Genomic DNA, 15,325 nt, shown 5'->3' with positions numbered 1-15,325 from the left:
ACGACGCATGCTTTTATTAGATCGCTACGGCAAACAATCTTGACCTAAATCGGCGATGTAGCCTAGATTCGTTCATTCAGTTTCCTTGGTACATTGAAAGTGGATAGAGCGCTGAAGTTCTCCACAGAGTTTAGATAGTTAGTTACATGAATATAAATTTGAATAGGCTTCATCTTACCCAAAATCTAGGTATGCTGAAACATGACTGTATTCAGTAATAAATTATATTTAGCCTATGTTGCATTGGAAGTCGTACAGGTACGGAATTGTAATAAGGTAGCCACAAGTACGTATATTCAGCAAGTTTTATACGCAGTACTTCAGGGGTTTTGCTCCATATATGCGATACATTTGAGTACATCGGCGACTAGCGGACAAGATCATCTGATTGGTATTGATCAAAGTCACCTGGGGTTTGCTTTGCTTTCGCCAGCTAGAAGGTAGTAACTATACTTTTCCGCCATATTAGTGGCCCAGATCGAATAAAGATCATCTATAAATATATCGTGAAACGCAAAATAAGCATTTTGTCCTACTAGTTTTGAATGGATTGGGATTTGTTAATTTATCATCTTTTCAATAAGTGACGCTTCGACTGCGCGTTATGGAATATGATCCAAATTCACACACGTCATTATGCAATACTTTCACACTTTTTATGAGCGGGTTTGATAATGTTCGCGTAAATTAGACTTTCGATTTTAGAATTTTTCATCATTCTGACTTCGATGCCAATCCAGGAAATGAAATTGGCTCAACGAGTAATAGATATTGAAGTATTAATCTCGCGACTGCAAAATTTTCTATAGGTCATGATTATTATGATTTCCTTTGTAGATAGCAATATTACTTTTGCTTCCAGATGGTATTGTTAGATTTTTGCTATCAGCGTATTTGTGTTATTCAAAGTAACAGATTTTACCTAGTGTTGTAGTTTACACTCACAGTAACTTATATTTGTATATATCTGGAAAACGAAGCACGTGAACGACCGGCGTCATTTATGAAGTGGAATCTCTTTTTGCGTATGAATGTGCCTTGATTGAGTGGAGGGGTTGACAGAAGATTGAGTGAGGGTGTTGAATACTTAGAAATTCCAGAGATGGCTACTTGTACTAGACGTACTCTATGTTCTGCTAAATCTCTTACTGGATTATTATGCGGTGTGATAATGGGATTCTTGATGGGAAGTATTCATCTGGCAATCATGAATTCGCAGTTTTATTACACAAAGATTGGAAATTCGCAGAATCCGTGTTTGTCAGTGTTACTTCAGCCCCGATCTCTTGAAGACGACGACCCTTTACCAGAGAATTTTTCTCCGATCCGATATCCAGAAAAACAAAAACATTTGCGGTATGATGAAATGGTACAACTAAATTATAAACTGGATGATTACAATGGATATGATCAAATTGAAGGTGACGATGATATAAATGGTCTCCTACAAGACGGCAAGATCGACAAGATATACGAAATCGATTTATCTAGAGTTGGATTACCTAAAAAGAACGATCTCATTGGTTCTCCGCATGCATATTCCTCGAAAAAAACAACGCAAAAAAGTCTTGACCACCATCAAGATGTTGTTATTCAGACAAAAAGAAATCACCACCGTCACGATAAATTTGATCGAACCATACACGAGCAAGAAAAGTTTCTATATGTTGGAGTTATGACTGCTGGGAAATACGTCGGAACTAGAGGGAAAGCAATTCTAGATACATGGGCTCCAAAAATAAATGGAAAAGTCGAATTATTCGTAGGAGAAACAGCGATCCTCCAGGATATACAAGATGAAAAAGCCATGAATGTAGTTAGACTAAAACGAGTGAACGATAACGACTATCCACCTCAAAAGAAATCGTTCATGATGTTGAAGCACATGTACGATCAATATTTAAATGGATACGAATGGTTTATGAGAGCTGATGACGATGCATATGTGAAAGCAGACAAACTAGAACGATTCCTACGAAGGCTAAACAGCAGTGAACCACTTTTTCTTGGACAAACGGGACTAGGTAATGAAGAGGTGAGTAATATAATTATGGGGTACTTTTACAGGGCACAACTTGATGTATTTTTATTTGCTATAACATTGTAAATCGGTTTAAATCAAAAAAGATGCTGTGATATTGATATATCTCATTGTTGCGCAAGTAATATAAATTATTTAATTAAATGGTTGCAAGCCATACTAGAAAACAATTTTAGAGCACATGAAATCGCTGCAGACAGTTTCGAAAAAAAGGGGTAAATGTTCTAATACTTATTTAAAATAGGTGTAATACAATACGATAGCACGCGTACTGTAGGAATCTTATTTCGTAATATTTTTAAAATCGACAAAAGGGACTGCATGGTCGAATCAACCCCACCGCAACGACTAGAGTTGTTACCTTTTTACGCTTGGTTTACTCGACTCTGACATGATCACGAAACGCATTCGCAGGTAGGTCTAGGCGGTGTTGCTTTTATGATTAGACTAAACTAATATAAAATTTTAGCAACACAGCCAAGTAAGTACGCCATATTATTCCTAATTGAAAGAAACTTTGATGGCTCCGAATCTACGCTGACCCACTTTCCTAAATCTGTTCAAATTAGGATTTATGTTGTAAACTCAGTCATTTCACCTTTTTTATATTCTGGTTCACTGGTAAGCAATTACCAGCCGAGTGTTTGCATTGTTTTATCTTCACAATTCGATCAATCCATTATATTTGACATGGAATGTAGTTAGCTTCTGTTATAAAGCTGTTTGCGGTATTGAAGTGTGCTGAAGATAAGGGCATACGTTTTAGGCGAACTTTCGCCCATTTTTCTTCAAAATGCCCATATGAATATTTCACTTGCCTCCAAAATAACAAAACGAATTTATAAAATAATCCAAATTGTTAGAACTATAAATCCTATATTGATTTGGTAATAAGCTACCTAGAGTGTTTGCAGTTCCACCATCCACAATGACCCTAATTTGGAAATTGAAGTACAAAATTTGACGTGATTTGTATTTGACGCAGCAGTACTTAGCATGTGCTGACAATTTGTTCCCCAAAACCCCTTTAAAAATCTCATAATACTACATTTTTGTTGCGAACTAATCGTTCATTTCGAAAATACCGACTGTTTGCTAACTTATGAAACAGGCCAAACCAAATATATTAAGTGTTTTCTCAGAGCAAACATCTTCTCGTTTACGTGAAATCTTTGCAAATAGTTGTTCGTAAGATAAAAACATTTTCAGAGTATTTACGCCTATTATGATATATACTGACAGCAATTTAGTTCTCCTATCCTTTTATCGTATTCGCCTGCAGAGAACTCAAGAATGTATCAGAACTTTAATTAAACACCAAAACAAAGCAATTCTATGAACTTTTGTATTATTCTTTTTCATTTGATTTGTTGAATAGACCGCTATAAGTCTATTGTAAAATAGTCTCCGTTTTGGTATATCCTAGTGTGGAATATGAATGCAACCCACCTCTGATCATACAGCGTTCGGGAGCAATATATATAAAATATTAAAACTGTAAACACCAAAACAAAACATTTCCATGTACTGTTGTATTATGTTTTTTATTTCATTTGTTGAATAGTTTGGCATGTAAGTGTACTGTAAAACGTTCTTGTTTTTGGTCAATCCGCGTGTGGAATATAGGAATGGGATCCATGTGATTTTGGCGCGCGGAACATAAATATCTCATAAAGAAGTGTTCATTTCAAGTTACCTGGTCTTCCGTACCAAATGAAAAGGTTTGTTTGTCTGTAGATCAAATCACATTTATGAGGGTTAAAAGGTCGGGCAGAAGCCTTCGTACTGTTCCGAAGGGGATCACAGCCGTTCTACACGACTAGACATACATACAGAAAGTCGATGACGAATTCTTTGCCCAGGAAATGAGTCAGAAATGTTAGACAAGAAATAAAGCATGTTGAATTTATAACTTGTCAAACCAAATTAAACCATTTGTTGAAATAAATTAATGTTCCGATTCATGGTGCCTGTAGCCAAAATGTAAAAAATTCGTTATTTTAATCGCTCTGTATGAAAAAATTACCTATAGCTGTATTAATTTACTGATTTCGTTCATCTGGGAATGGAAATGGCATATCAGTATTCGAGGTTCTAGCCAGCGATACATCACAGCGATATATATTCCGTTGGGCCGCGTAAAAACATGAATTTGAAGACGTTGAATATTTGAATTTTTAATGCCATAGAAAGCCATGATCTATTCGAGGGCTACTCAACTGGCGGAGCGCAGTTCGAATTCGGACCTTTCGACCATATAATTTGGACCGCGTCTGCTTGTTTATTTTGGCAGCATAAGCATCGTTTTATAGTCTTAGATGATTTTTGATACCATTTACATACATAGTGTGTCGTACTGGTATCGACATTTGTGTCCATATTTGCGAGCCAATCATTACTCTTGTATTTAATTTATTATTGCTGAAGTTTCGTATATTTTATAAAATAAATTTTCTGTAATGTCCGGACCCCAGTAATTTTGAATTTTTCCAAACGTACCTTTGGTGAAAATAGTTGAGTAGCCCTGATCTATTCGATTCAACATAGTTTAAATTGTTACATATTAATATGGTATAAATTTCTAACATTTATGAAATATATTATTCGGAGTGAATATTTCTTCGGAATTTGATTTCTTTAATTTGTTTTATATCCACATCATTTTTGACTACTAAAAAAATCCAATATTCCTGTAAATTAGATTTCCTATTGTTTGCTCAAAACATTTTCTCCCAGAATGGACCACAATTACTTTCCGTAAATATTTTTCAACTCATATGTGCCCGATGAAAAAGAAAGCTGATTTCATGTATATTTTTATTTCTGTCGCACTGATAAGTATATCTCCACATGTTTAAGTTGAAGGTAAATCACAGTCATAAAAATTGAAAACACCGTTGACTTATCACTCAGGAATAACTTCTCAGGCACTTACTTTCCGGTTATTTCATCCTATAATTGCTATAGATTTATTCCACTACCTATATTTCAGCTTGACAATTATTTTGAGATATATCATTCTAAAACAGGAAATTGATGTCTATGAGGGTCTAGTTTAGTCAAAAGCATTATATGCTATATGAAAATGGAACCAGGGAAATTTAACGACCAGAAATACTTAGTAGTGTACTCACTCTGCATATCAACCTAAAATTATATGAAAAAATATCGATATCTTCACATTTTTTGCAATTTCAGGCTGATTGTGTCTGATGTATTTGTTCATTTGTGTATTTGTTCATATTTATAAACATTCAAAAATATTTGTTAAGTTGTATAATGGGTGGCCTGAATATCTACTTATTAATTTTGTAGTATAATTTTAGTCAACATACAGAAATTGTTATTAGATTTACTCGTTGAACGATATAATTAAAAATTCAGTTGTTCAAATTATTTGGAATATGTGTTGTGTTGTTGTAAGTCAGAGGTCGGCAAACTGCGGCCCGCGGGCCGCTAATATTTTGGGGCCCGCGAACGTCCCGGCGTTCAATGCATAATATAAAAAATGATTATAAATTTATCGTTGTCTCCACATGGATTTGTTCGGTAACGAACGGCTCTTTTCTGCAGCGTCAGTTCTGAGTTGTATGTCATTTACTTGATGTTGGTTGTACTTTCGAAATAAGGTAATTTTGATTTTTAAAGTATGGAAATGGAAATTTTTTTGCCTTCCGTGAATGGACGGAACATAAACGTCTCATTGTAACACAGCAATTGAAAGTGCGGGTGCGCCGTAGTTTTACTTTTAATGTGGCTATTGTTCCCAGGCAGAAATTAATGCGGCCCGCACGCTACCGGAATGTGTATATGCGGCCCGCGAGTACATAAAGTTTGCCGACCACTGTTGTAAGTCATCTAAATTTTTAATCAAATGTGATAACTTGAAAATTCCTGTAACAACTTAATGTTTGCTTGCTAACGAGGCCTATGAAATACTTTCAATACATTATTTTCAAAGTTATGAGTTTTCTCCGGGCTTTCAATCTTGAGTTATGGCTTGGTTTTGAAATAAGCAAACAAATATTCTGTTCAAAACATCAATATAAGTCACCATCTTCATAAAACAGCTATATCACGACTTGTCACACGACTCAGTACTAAAAATTGATTGGTCTTTCAAATGCTGGGCATACTTGAAGGTTCCAAATAGATATTTGTTAAAGCTCAGATTTTTCTGGCTTGTATTTTTACGTTTGTGCATGAAGATTTAAGGCCTAGTGGCAATATTCAACTGTTGAACGATATACACCTAGATGTTTCTTTAAGTGGAATCTGACAGCCTACATTTGGCATTCATTTTGGATCATGATTGGTTTTAGTTTTTATTTCGCGATATTATATATTTTTATCTGATGGTTTTTCAATTTGTATTATTTTCTTTTATCAGGAACGAGGGAAACTTACTCTCGACCACGGAGAAAACTATTGCATGGGTGGACCCGGGATGATTTTCAGTCGAGAAGTAATCCGAAGAATAGCCCCTCATATCCGCACTTGTCTCCGCAATATGTACACAAACCACGAGGACGTCGAAATAAGTCGATGCGTGAGCAAATATGCCGACGTCAAATGTGTGTGGTCGTACGAAGTGAGTATTTTTGTTCTAATGTTCTGGTGATGTGTTTATTTTAGCTATAAAAATATGTTTTTTTTTCTACTACTATATAATGTCATGTCATTCAATCACCCCGCGTGTTAGATGTTGCTGCAGAAACCTGCTGCAGAAGCGGTAAGCAACCAAGAAAGAGCGAATGTATGATGGTTCATTGTCCTTTTGCACCTTGAATGAATTGGTTTTATTCAGATATGTACACATATCGATGGCACTTATATATATATACATGTTTGCATGGAGCTTTTGAATTAGCAATTTAGGTTTGAATAAAAAGGTTCGCTCGATTACCACCAGAGTCGCGATGATTCTATAAAAAACCTTCATTCACATGTCATTAAGGCGTGTAGTGGCTGTAAAGCTTTGACTTTAACCAATCCAATGTTTACTTGTGCAAGTACATCGGGCGGATGCGAATTCAGAAGAAATATTTACTAAGCAACTGCAGACATCCTGTGGTTTTGTTTACTCGTATTTACATTGCTAACAGCCATGAAAATAGTGTATTAGAGTAAACTTATTGTGAATTCGATGATTCGAGGTTACGAATTTTCCAAATAATAACAGTTCAATATTCATCATTAAACTTTACCACCTCTCGCATTGATTTGGATGAATTATTTGTGTAATGTCTAAAAGTGAAAGTCTTGTGATTTGCTACCATTACGCCTTCAATATTTAATGATGCATCGCGCAAGTTGTAACGTGGAGACATTGTAAGTATTTACGATATACAAATCTGTTGCTATAGTCCGAAAAGGCATGCAGACACAATGAACAAAGGCCTTCACATCTGATTTGTAGTGTTATATAGGTCGGTATCACTGCCTTGATCGAATATTTCCCCTGGGATCATCATGGCGGTGTTTCACATCTCGCAAATAATATCAACAATATTTTTTATACCGTATTCCTTAGAGAGCCGTGTACGCGACTCTGGTAAAGAGAATTAAATACCGTTAGACAGACATTTCTGCTTTCAGTTCAGATGAGAACGACATTTCAGATTTCTGATCGTACTAAAAACGACTCGAATGTCTAAAGTGCAATTCTCATTTCTAGATCTAACCTTTTGTCTGTGATGAATACTATATGGCTTATGTTTTGCTACTTATATTCTGCCAAAGTAGCAATCTTCGTCTAATAAACTACCGCCTAACTTCATTTTTCGTGGTCTCTGCCGTCTACATTAATCTTAAGGTTCAGTATACGATCACAGGCCAAACTCAGTACAGTATTTTATTCTTTTCTTCGGTCAACAACGTTGAACGACTCACATTCAAATACATTACTTACATCAAATTTCCAGAAGAGAGTAAAACCGAATATCAGCCATATTTTACGCTAAATCTTTGTACTAAAAATGAGGGATTATCAGCATTCCCACCAGAGACACCGATCAGAAGTATAAAGTTGCAATCAGCAGTATAAAATAAATAAACATGAGAGTAATGCTCAAATGTATGAACACGAAGGCCAAAAGGATATAGTAGCACGGTTAGGCAATCATTCACAGTATACTACCGGACACCGACCGGTACGGCATTCTTCACTACTTCTCCTAACCACCAGATCGTAACGCACGCGAACAGGGTACCGTCACAAGATGTGCACTTTTATGACGTCATCGCACACAAAAAACGAACTCCATTGAGCCCACAAAGTTTTTTAAAATAATTTAAAATCTTTTAGCGGAAAATTCAATTTTCAATCACTGAATATTTCAAAGCAATTGGTCCAGTAACAAACGAGAAAGACGATTTTTCATAACAACGAGAAGACAAGAATGATTAACGAGATCAACAACAATATAACCAAACGATTCATATATAATTCGTGTCCAACTGAAGGTTTTAAGCGATTTATGCAAAATGACCTTGATGGAGCAGACTTCTATAAAACGTTAATTAAAACACTTCATAATTAAGAGATCATAAATATAGCACTGCCAAGATTATGCTAATTGCCCATTAGGCTTACAGTCTGGTCTGACTCTCTGTCCGACTATAAAAATCAATTTTTCATCTCTGATCTGGAGCATATCCGAAATACGATACTCGAATAACGATTTATTTGAAAATGAAAAGATTATTAATAATGAACATTGCGATTCCCAATTGGTGGGCATGGTTTCTAAAAAAGACATAGAATTCGGTTTTGTGGACTGAATTATCGTCTTATTTGCTCAAACGTTTGATGCCATTTTTATAAATATATAGATATATATACATAAAGTAGATTCAAGCAGCGTAGCACATATGGAAAAGATCAATTATTTTATATGCCGCCAATAATTTTATCCTTATACCGAGGCCCCAAAGTGACGTACAGGAAATCATTCTCGGGTTGTTCGTGTCACTATTGGTCGCGGTTCGCTGCAAGAGATGTGCCTGAATGACTGAAATACAATGCTCCACATTGTTTTGTCAAATGTATGTAAAATTTTCGCGGTAAACATTTTATTTGGTAAACTGGGGTAAGCGAAACGTGCCTACGTCAGCAAATGAGTGCCGTAATTTGAAACTGAGAACCATGCAAATCACTTTACCGTTACCTTGTACGTCAAAAAAAATCTTAATGATATTTACAAAAGACCCTCTAAGTCTATGGTTATTGAACTGATTTATGGCCAATATTTCATCGTTATATTACATTTCATTTGCTTGAGAGTAAGGACGAAAACTGTCGTCCATCAGTGGGAATTGTGTTTGGATATTAGTGTCATATATATACAGTTTTCACATAACGTTGTATCTCTATTTCTGTAGACAAAAAGTTATGTACAACGTTGCAAGTAATTTTGATTTTGTTGATGTTCCTAATGAATCGACAGCGCGATCTATGTATATTCACACTTAGACTGTAACTATAACTCATTTTTCACCGTATCGTACGGTAATGATAGTGATGTTCTCGTTCGCTGTGCGCTTCCGTATACTTGTACGGCTGAGTGAAGTAGAAGCACTTAATTATGGTATGTCCATCTGTATTATGTCACCACCTTTCACTAAGTATAACTGGATGAAAATATAAATACAAAAGCGTTTCAATGACCATTAATCAAAAGGTTAAACGCCAATTGGCCAATAGCCGGTATTGAAAAAGGAATTTGAATAGAGGCGAACGGAGAACACTCACATACTAACAGTGAAATAAAATATTAAAAAATTTTACTCATACATCTATATGTTAGAAAACACGCGTGATATTTTTGAAAAGCCGTACTCTAGTTGTATATTGAAGCAGTAGTAGATCATCATTGTCCCTAGATTGGTGTAATTTGATGTAACCTTGTCGGTGTGTCGTGTGTGACTACTACACTACTTGACTTAGAATCACAACGGATATGGCTGAGAAATTTACAGTCCATGTTCTAACTCCATATGGAATTAGCAATTTTCAAAGTAAAGAAAAACCCGTTTTAGATCGAAGTTTGTATATCCAACAACAAGAATAGTAGCAACTGCAGTTCACATTCACATTGTCACCAGCTATTAGCTTCTACAGCAAGCCATATTTGATTGGATGACGGGCATGTGTTTTTCCTATTCTGTGGATCTGAATGTTGCTTTCATGTTGAATATTTGCCGTGCTAAAAACGTTCTCAAACCCCCCTACGCGGGTTCGCAGGATCTAAGACCAAGTGTGATTAATAGATCTTTACTATTTTCAGATGAGAGAACTTTTCTACGAACATTATTCCAAAAGACTTGGCTACATCGATCCTCAAGAGGGCTCATTTGGAAACAGTTTGATTGACGCTATTACTTTACATCCAAACAAGAAGCCCGAATATCAACGAAGGCTCCATAACTATTTTCTTTCACAAAAGATAAAATTACTGCAAGCAAAACTAACCTTATTGTATCGAGATTTGGTAGAGATGGACAATGCTGTTGGGCGGACATCAGATATGGAGGAATTGATGCTTGGAAGTCCTCTAACGCTTAACAGATTTCGTCCAACAGAAGGGTTAGTAAACATAATTCGTTACGTAAATATAAGATGTATGATGTGATTACAAGGGTACATATGAGGACTATAGAATAAAACATTTTGCCTCATTCTACAAAATTTTGCAGGATACTATTTTGATTTTAGTGATATACATTCGTCTGAACTGTGGCCTCGAGAGGTAATGTGTTGTAGGTGCCTAAGATTATCCCGGCTAGGCGCAACGTCCCTTATTGCCTAAATTTTAGTTGAAATAGTGGGCTTCAATAAGTAATCGGTTGCATCATATTTTGATATATATATAGCCTACTAATAAAACGTACTATTCAAGTACAACCAAAAAACAGTGTTACGGCGCAAAATATTTATTTTTCAATAAATTCTATCTCAAAGCAATGTCACAAAAACTCCGATTGAACTGAATTGTCACCATGAGAAAAGTCACGGGTGATCTCTGACTTGCGAGGTGCCTCTTTGACGTTTAAAATAGTTAAGGAACTGTCATCAGATATCAGTTGACGTAATCGAATGACCACCATAGGGGAAGGTAGCTCAGAAAAATCAAATCCCAAATAAATAAAAAATCACTTCCATCATAAATGGATTATATAGCATTTCATAAACATAAACCACTAATTTTTTTATGCTTTTTTCGTTTGATCTCAGACAGGTATTTAAAAAATAAAAAATGTCGATAACTTGTTTCAGGAGTGCAGTTATTCCATGGATGATTTTCAGTGATCGTTTTTACCAACTATCAACCGATACACCAAGACGCAATATCCCCTCCTATGTGCAAGCTTCCGTGAAAGATATTGTACTGCAGGTAAGTGACTTGACTTATTTTAGTTTTCAAACCTTTATAGTGAAGTTAAGTGGAACAGGAATTTGGTCTCGGGTTGGGCAATATCTATGTATTTTTTCATGAGTACCAAGCAATATCAAAAGTTGATTGTGTAACTTGTAATATATATTAATTGCCTATCACAGTGATGCTAAGTTTTAAAAGTTCTATTCTTCTCGTATGTCGTTGTTATTGTGATTTATTACATTTCAGATAATGGGAATGATGAATGGCAATTCGAAAGTCAGGGGTCGTGTTATTTCGTTCAAAAGGGTAAATTATGGGTACATGCGTGTCAATCCTTTGTTTGGATGCGAATATGTTTTGGATTTACTACTTCAGTACAACCGATATCGTGGGAAAAAGGTTTCCCTACCGGTACGCAGACACGCGTATCTACAGCAAACGTTTTCTCGTACCGAATTATACGAAGACTCTTCAACTCATTTGGAAAAATTGGTCAAGATGAAGTCACTAAAATTTCAAGGATGGGCAATAAACTCATTTGTGGGAATGATACCAAAGCATATTAAATCTTTGTTTGGATTGAACAAAAAATCAGACTTTGCGCCTGATTTTGATATGATTTCATACCAAGATCAAGGTGCAGCTACATATGACGATTTTGTTAAAATTAAACCGGAGGTTGCTCTACATAGTAGGTTCACTCAAGCCGGTGATGGCAAATTGAATTTACCTACTGTAAATATAATAATACCGCTTACTGGGAGATTTTTGACATTTCAAAGATTTATGTCAAATCTGGAAAAGATTGCTTTATTTCCTGGAAATCCTGTGTCAGTATTAATAATGCTTTTTATGCCACAAGACGCAAATCCAAAAATAGATATGAGGCTCACGCAAGAACTTATACAGGAATATAAAGTACGGTAAGTGATATGACATTCTGGATTTTTAATTAAGAAATGAAACAATAATATGTTTTTTGGCATAGATTGATTATTTGAGAATCTCGTATCTATGGAACAGTTCGTGATTACTAATCAACAGTGAACGGGTTTAATTTTACAATTAATAAGTGCTTCATAAAGTAGTAGACGCTACGAACAAACTTGGTAAAGTGACGAAGCATCGGTGAAGTGATTCTCCTTTTATTCTTGTAACCTCGCTATTCCTTTGTATTTGCAACTTAGTTATATTATATTTATGTATTGGTTTAGTCTCTTGAACAATATTTTACAAACAAATTTGTTTTCATTCAATTTTTCCAGATATCCAAAGAATGATATTCGATATGTGCCGGTGGCTGGCGAGTTTTCACGAGGTTTGGCGTTAGAAGTGGGAGCTTCGCAGTTTTCCGGAGATTCTTTGCTGCTCTTTTGTGACGTTGATGTCATCTTCAATTCCAAATTTCTTGACAAATGTCGAAGTAATACTATCAGAGGTCAAACTGTTTATTATCCAGTGTTATTCAGCGAATTTGATCCGAAACTAAGTGGATTCAACACAAACGTAAAAGGAGAAAGAGCGGATCATTTTGAAGTAAGTATTCAAATCAGATAGGCAGAATGGTAGATATATCATGTTAAACTGTCACTGAACACATACAGTCTCTCTAAATTAAATACCATTAATTCACAGTACAAGCATGTCCAGTTGTTAGCATAACATTATGTAATTTTTGTAAGTTTTGCACCAAATCGTTGCATCTCGACAAAATTAAATTTTGTTACAGATAATTGGCAATTCTGGATATTGGAGAAGCTTTGGGTACGGTTTGTTATGTGTATATCAAAGTGACTTCGCCTCTACTGGTGGATTCGATACTAGCATTAGAGGGTGGGGTTTCGAAGATGTGGACTTGTATGGAAAATTTGTGATGTCCGAATCGAAAAATTCGGAAGACGAAATAAAGCCCGCCAGCATAAAATTGGTTACAGCAAAACCAATGAGAGTTCAAGAACCAGATTTAATACACGCACATCACCCTTCACACTGTGATCCGGAACTGAGTGAAAAACAATTGTCAATGTGTCGTGCATCACGCGCAACAAGCATAATGTCCGTTTCAAGACTTTATGAAAAATGGCAGAAAAACGTTGTTAGCCATATTGTACAGCAGCACGATCAACCTGTTGAACACCAAAACAATAGACAAAATTTTAAAGAAGATGAAATTAACAAATATTATAATAGTAAAAATAAATTTAATCAAATGGACAAAAAGAAATGATGGCAAATTATTTGCATATTTATAAAATTCTACAGGTTTATAATTTCCTCACATGACGGCAAGAGTGACCATATACATATATTGTAAAAATATGTTTGCAAGTACAAACAATGGAGTTACTCTACCTTCCACTGTAATTCCAAGTCGTCCATATGTACTTTTTGAGTACAGTCCTGTATGCGTAAATGTATAACGAATTCATTGTACATTCGATGAATATTTTATTTTAATATATTTCAGTATTTGTCATATTTTTATAACGTTTAAACAAAATTATTTCTTCATGCATTCTGACATCTGTTTTATTTAGGTCATTTAGGCTTTCCTTGATTTTGATATTTTTTTATTACATTATACTTAGTCATTGTCAAAACAAGCAGTACAGTTTGTCTATTTATGTCATCTACAGTATTTTACACAATATAGAAATAATTTCTTTTTAAATCTTTTATATTAGCAGGGAGTGCTTGTGTTACCGAATACCCACAATTTAGTGAAATGGCTTTAGATAAAACGAGATCAAACGCTGCAACTTGATTCATTTACGGGTGTCTTTTATAAAAGCAGGTGCAATAAGCACATATGTTACCATAAAACTATACTTACCTCTAGGTTAATAGTAGTGCGCATTTACAGAATAGCGTTCATCACAGATAACCGTGGTTTGAATTTATCTTTGGGATACAGTCTCATTTCTGAAAACTTGCACAAGCCAACGTGTTGTGTATTACAAGTCTAGACTTTACGACATTTAAACTTTACAGTCTGTGGGGGTTCAGATATCATTATGTAAATAAATTTTTCAACTTGAGTTCAAAAATAGGTCTTCTGTCAATGGAACCCATAAATTAAGAACATGCTAACAAGTTTGACCCGATGCTCCGTTTCTGACATCTGGATTGTCCACCATCGCATGAATTTATGATATTGTGGGAAGGGTTCAAAATTCAGTAAATATCATTCCATTAGTTTCTACCTTATAATGAAAAATTATTCAAATCACTTAATTACCCAAGTATTACAGTCCATCTTAAATCATTTCGACTGCAAATAATAATCGGAATATTACCGTACTCTGTATCGCTTTAAAGTTGCATCGAATATATTAAATGCCCTCGATATAGTGTGGATATGGTTGCCAACTGTCCTTCATTTTAAGGGACAATTGATCTCTACAGTCCCTTGTGCTTTAATAAAAATTGAAAGGGCGCAAATTGTCCTTTATTTATAGCATCGCTTTTGCTATAATATAGGGCAGTGGTTCTCAACCGGGGGCCGATGGCCCCCCAAGGGGGCCACGAAGCAGCTTAAGGGGGTCCACGACACAAGGCTAGAAATTGATCATAAAGCGAATTCGTTTGCATATTTTACTTTTAAAATAGAATTCTTCGTTCAGGCGTTCACCACAGTTTCATTGCCTGAGTAGGTTATTTGCGATCGCAGGGTGTATTCACTTTCTTTTGCGTGAATTGTTTGATCATAATGCAAATTGGAATCTTCCAATCGAAATAGTTCCCCGGTAGGCCTCTAACTAACCCGTAGACGGGCAGTTTCAATAGACTGCGAGTGAGTGCGAGGTAACATACGCTATCGTATTATAGATGCAAAAGCCATTTGTTAATTCCTAATGCACAAAATACGGAAATGGGACGAAGGTTACGTTAGCTTTGACTTTAC

At 35.4% G+C, this 15,325-nt stretch overlaps 1 protein-coding gene across 1 annotated transcript; it reads left to right on the top strand.

Annotated features, from left to right (window-relative positions):
• Positions 1–136: 136 nt before the first annotated feature.
• On the top strand, positions 137–14,092 carry LOC120345488 (chondroitin sulfate synthase 1-like). The gene is made up of 7 exons (XM_039414948.2): positions 137–2,035; positions 6,432–6,632; positions 10,330–10,628; positions 11,319–11,436; positions 11,668–12,344; positions 12,687–12,957; positions 13,151–14,092. The coding sequence occupies exons 1-7, from the start codon at positions 1,103–1,105 to the stop codon at positions 13,646–13,648; spliced, it is 2,997 nt and encodes a 998-aa protein (XP_039270882.2). The 5' UTR covers positions 137–1,102; the 3' UTR covers positions 13,649–14,092.
• The last annotated feature ends 1,233 nt before the right edge of the window (positions 14,093–15,325 follow it).

Source organism: Styela clava, chromosome 8 (assembly GCF_964204865.1).
Source record: "Styela clava chromosome 8, kaStyClav1.hap1.2, whole genome shotgun sequence".
NCBI classification, from domain to species: Eukaryota; Metazoa; Chordata; class Ascidiacea; order Stolidobranchia; family Styelidae; genus Styela; species Styela clava.
This window is presented reverse-complemented; position numbering and strand designations above follow the sequence as displayed.

Excerpts from the sequence above, each read along its gene's own strand:
- LOC120345488 (XM_039414948.2), top strand. The coding sequence starts at position 1,103 with ATGGCTACTTGTACTAGACGTACTCTATGTTCTGCTAAATCTCTTACT. Across the intron at positions 2,036-6,431 it reads CGGGACTAGGTAATGAAGAG|GAACGAGGGAAACTTACTCT; the intron begins GTGAGTAATATA and ends TTCTTTTATCAG. Across the intron at positions 6,633-10,329 it reads AATGTGTGTGGTCGTACGAA|ATGAGAGAACTTTTCTACGA; the intron begins GTGAGTATTTTT and ends TACTATTTTCAG.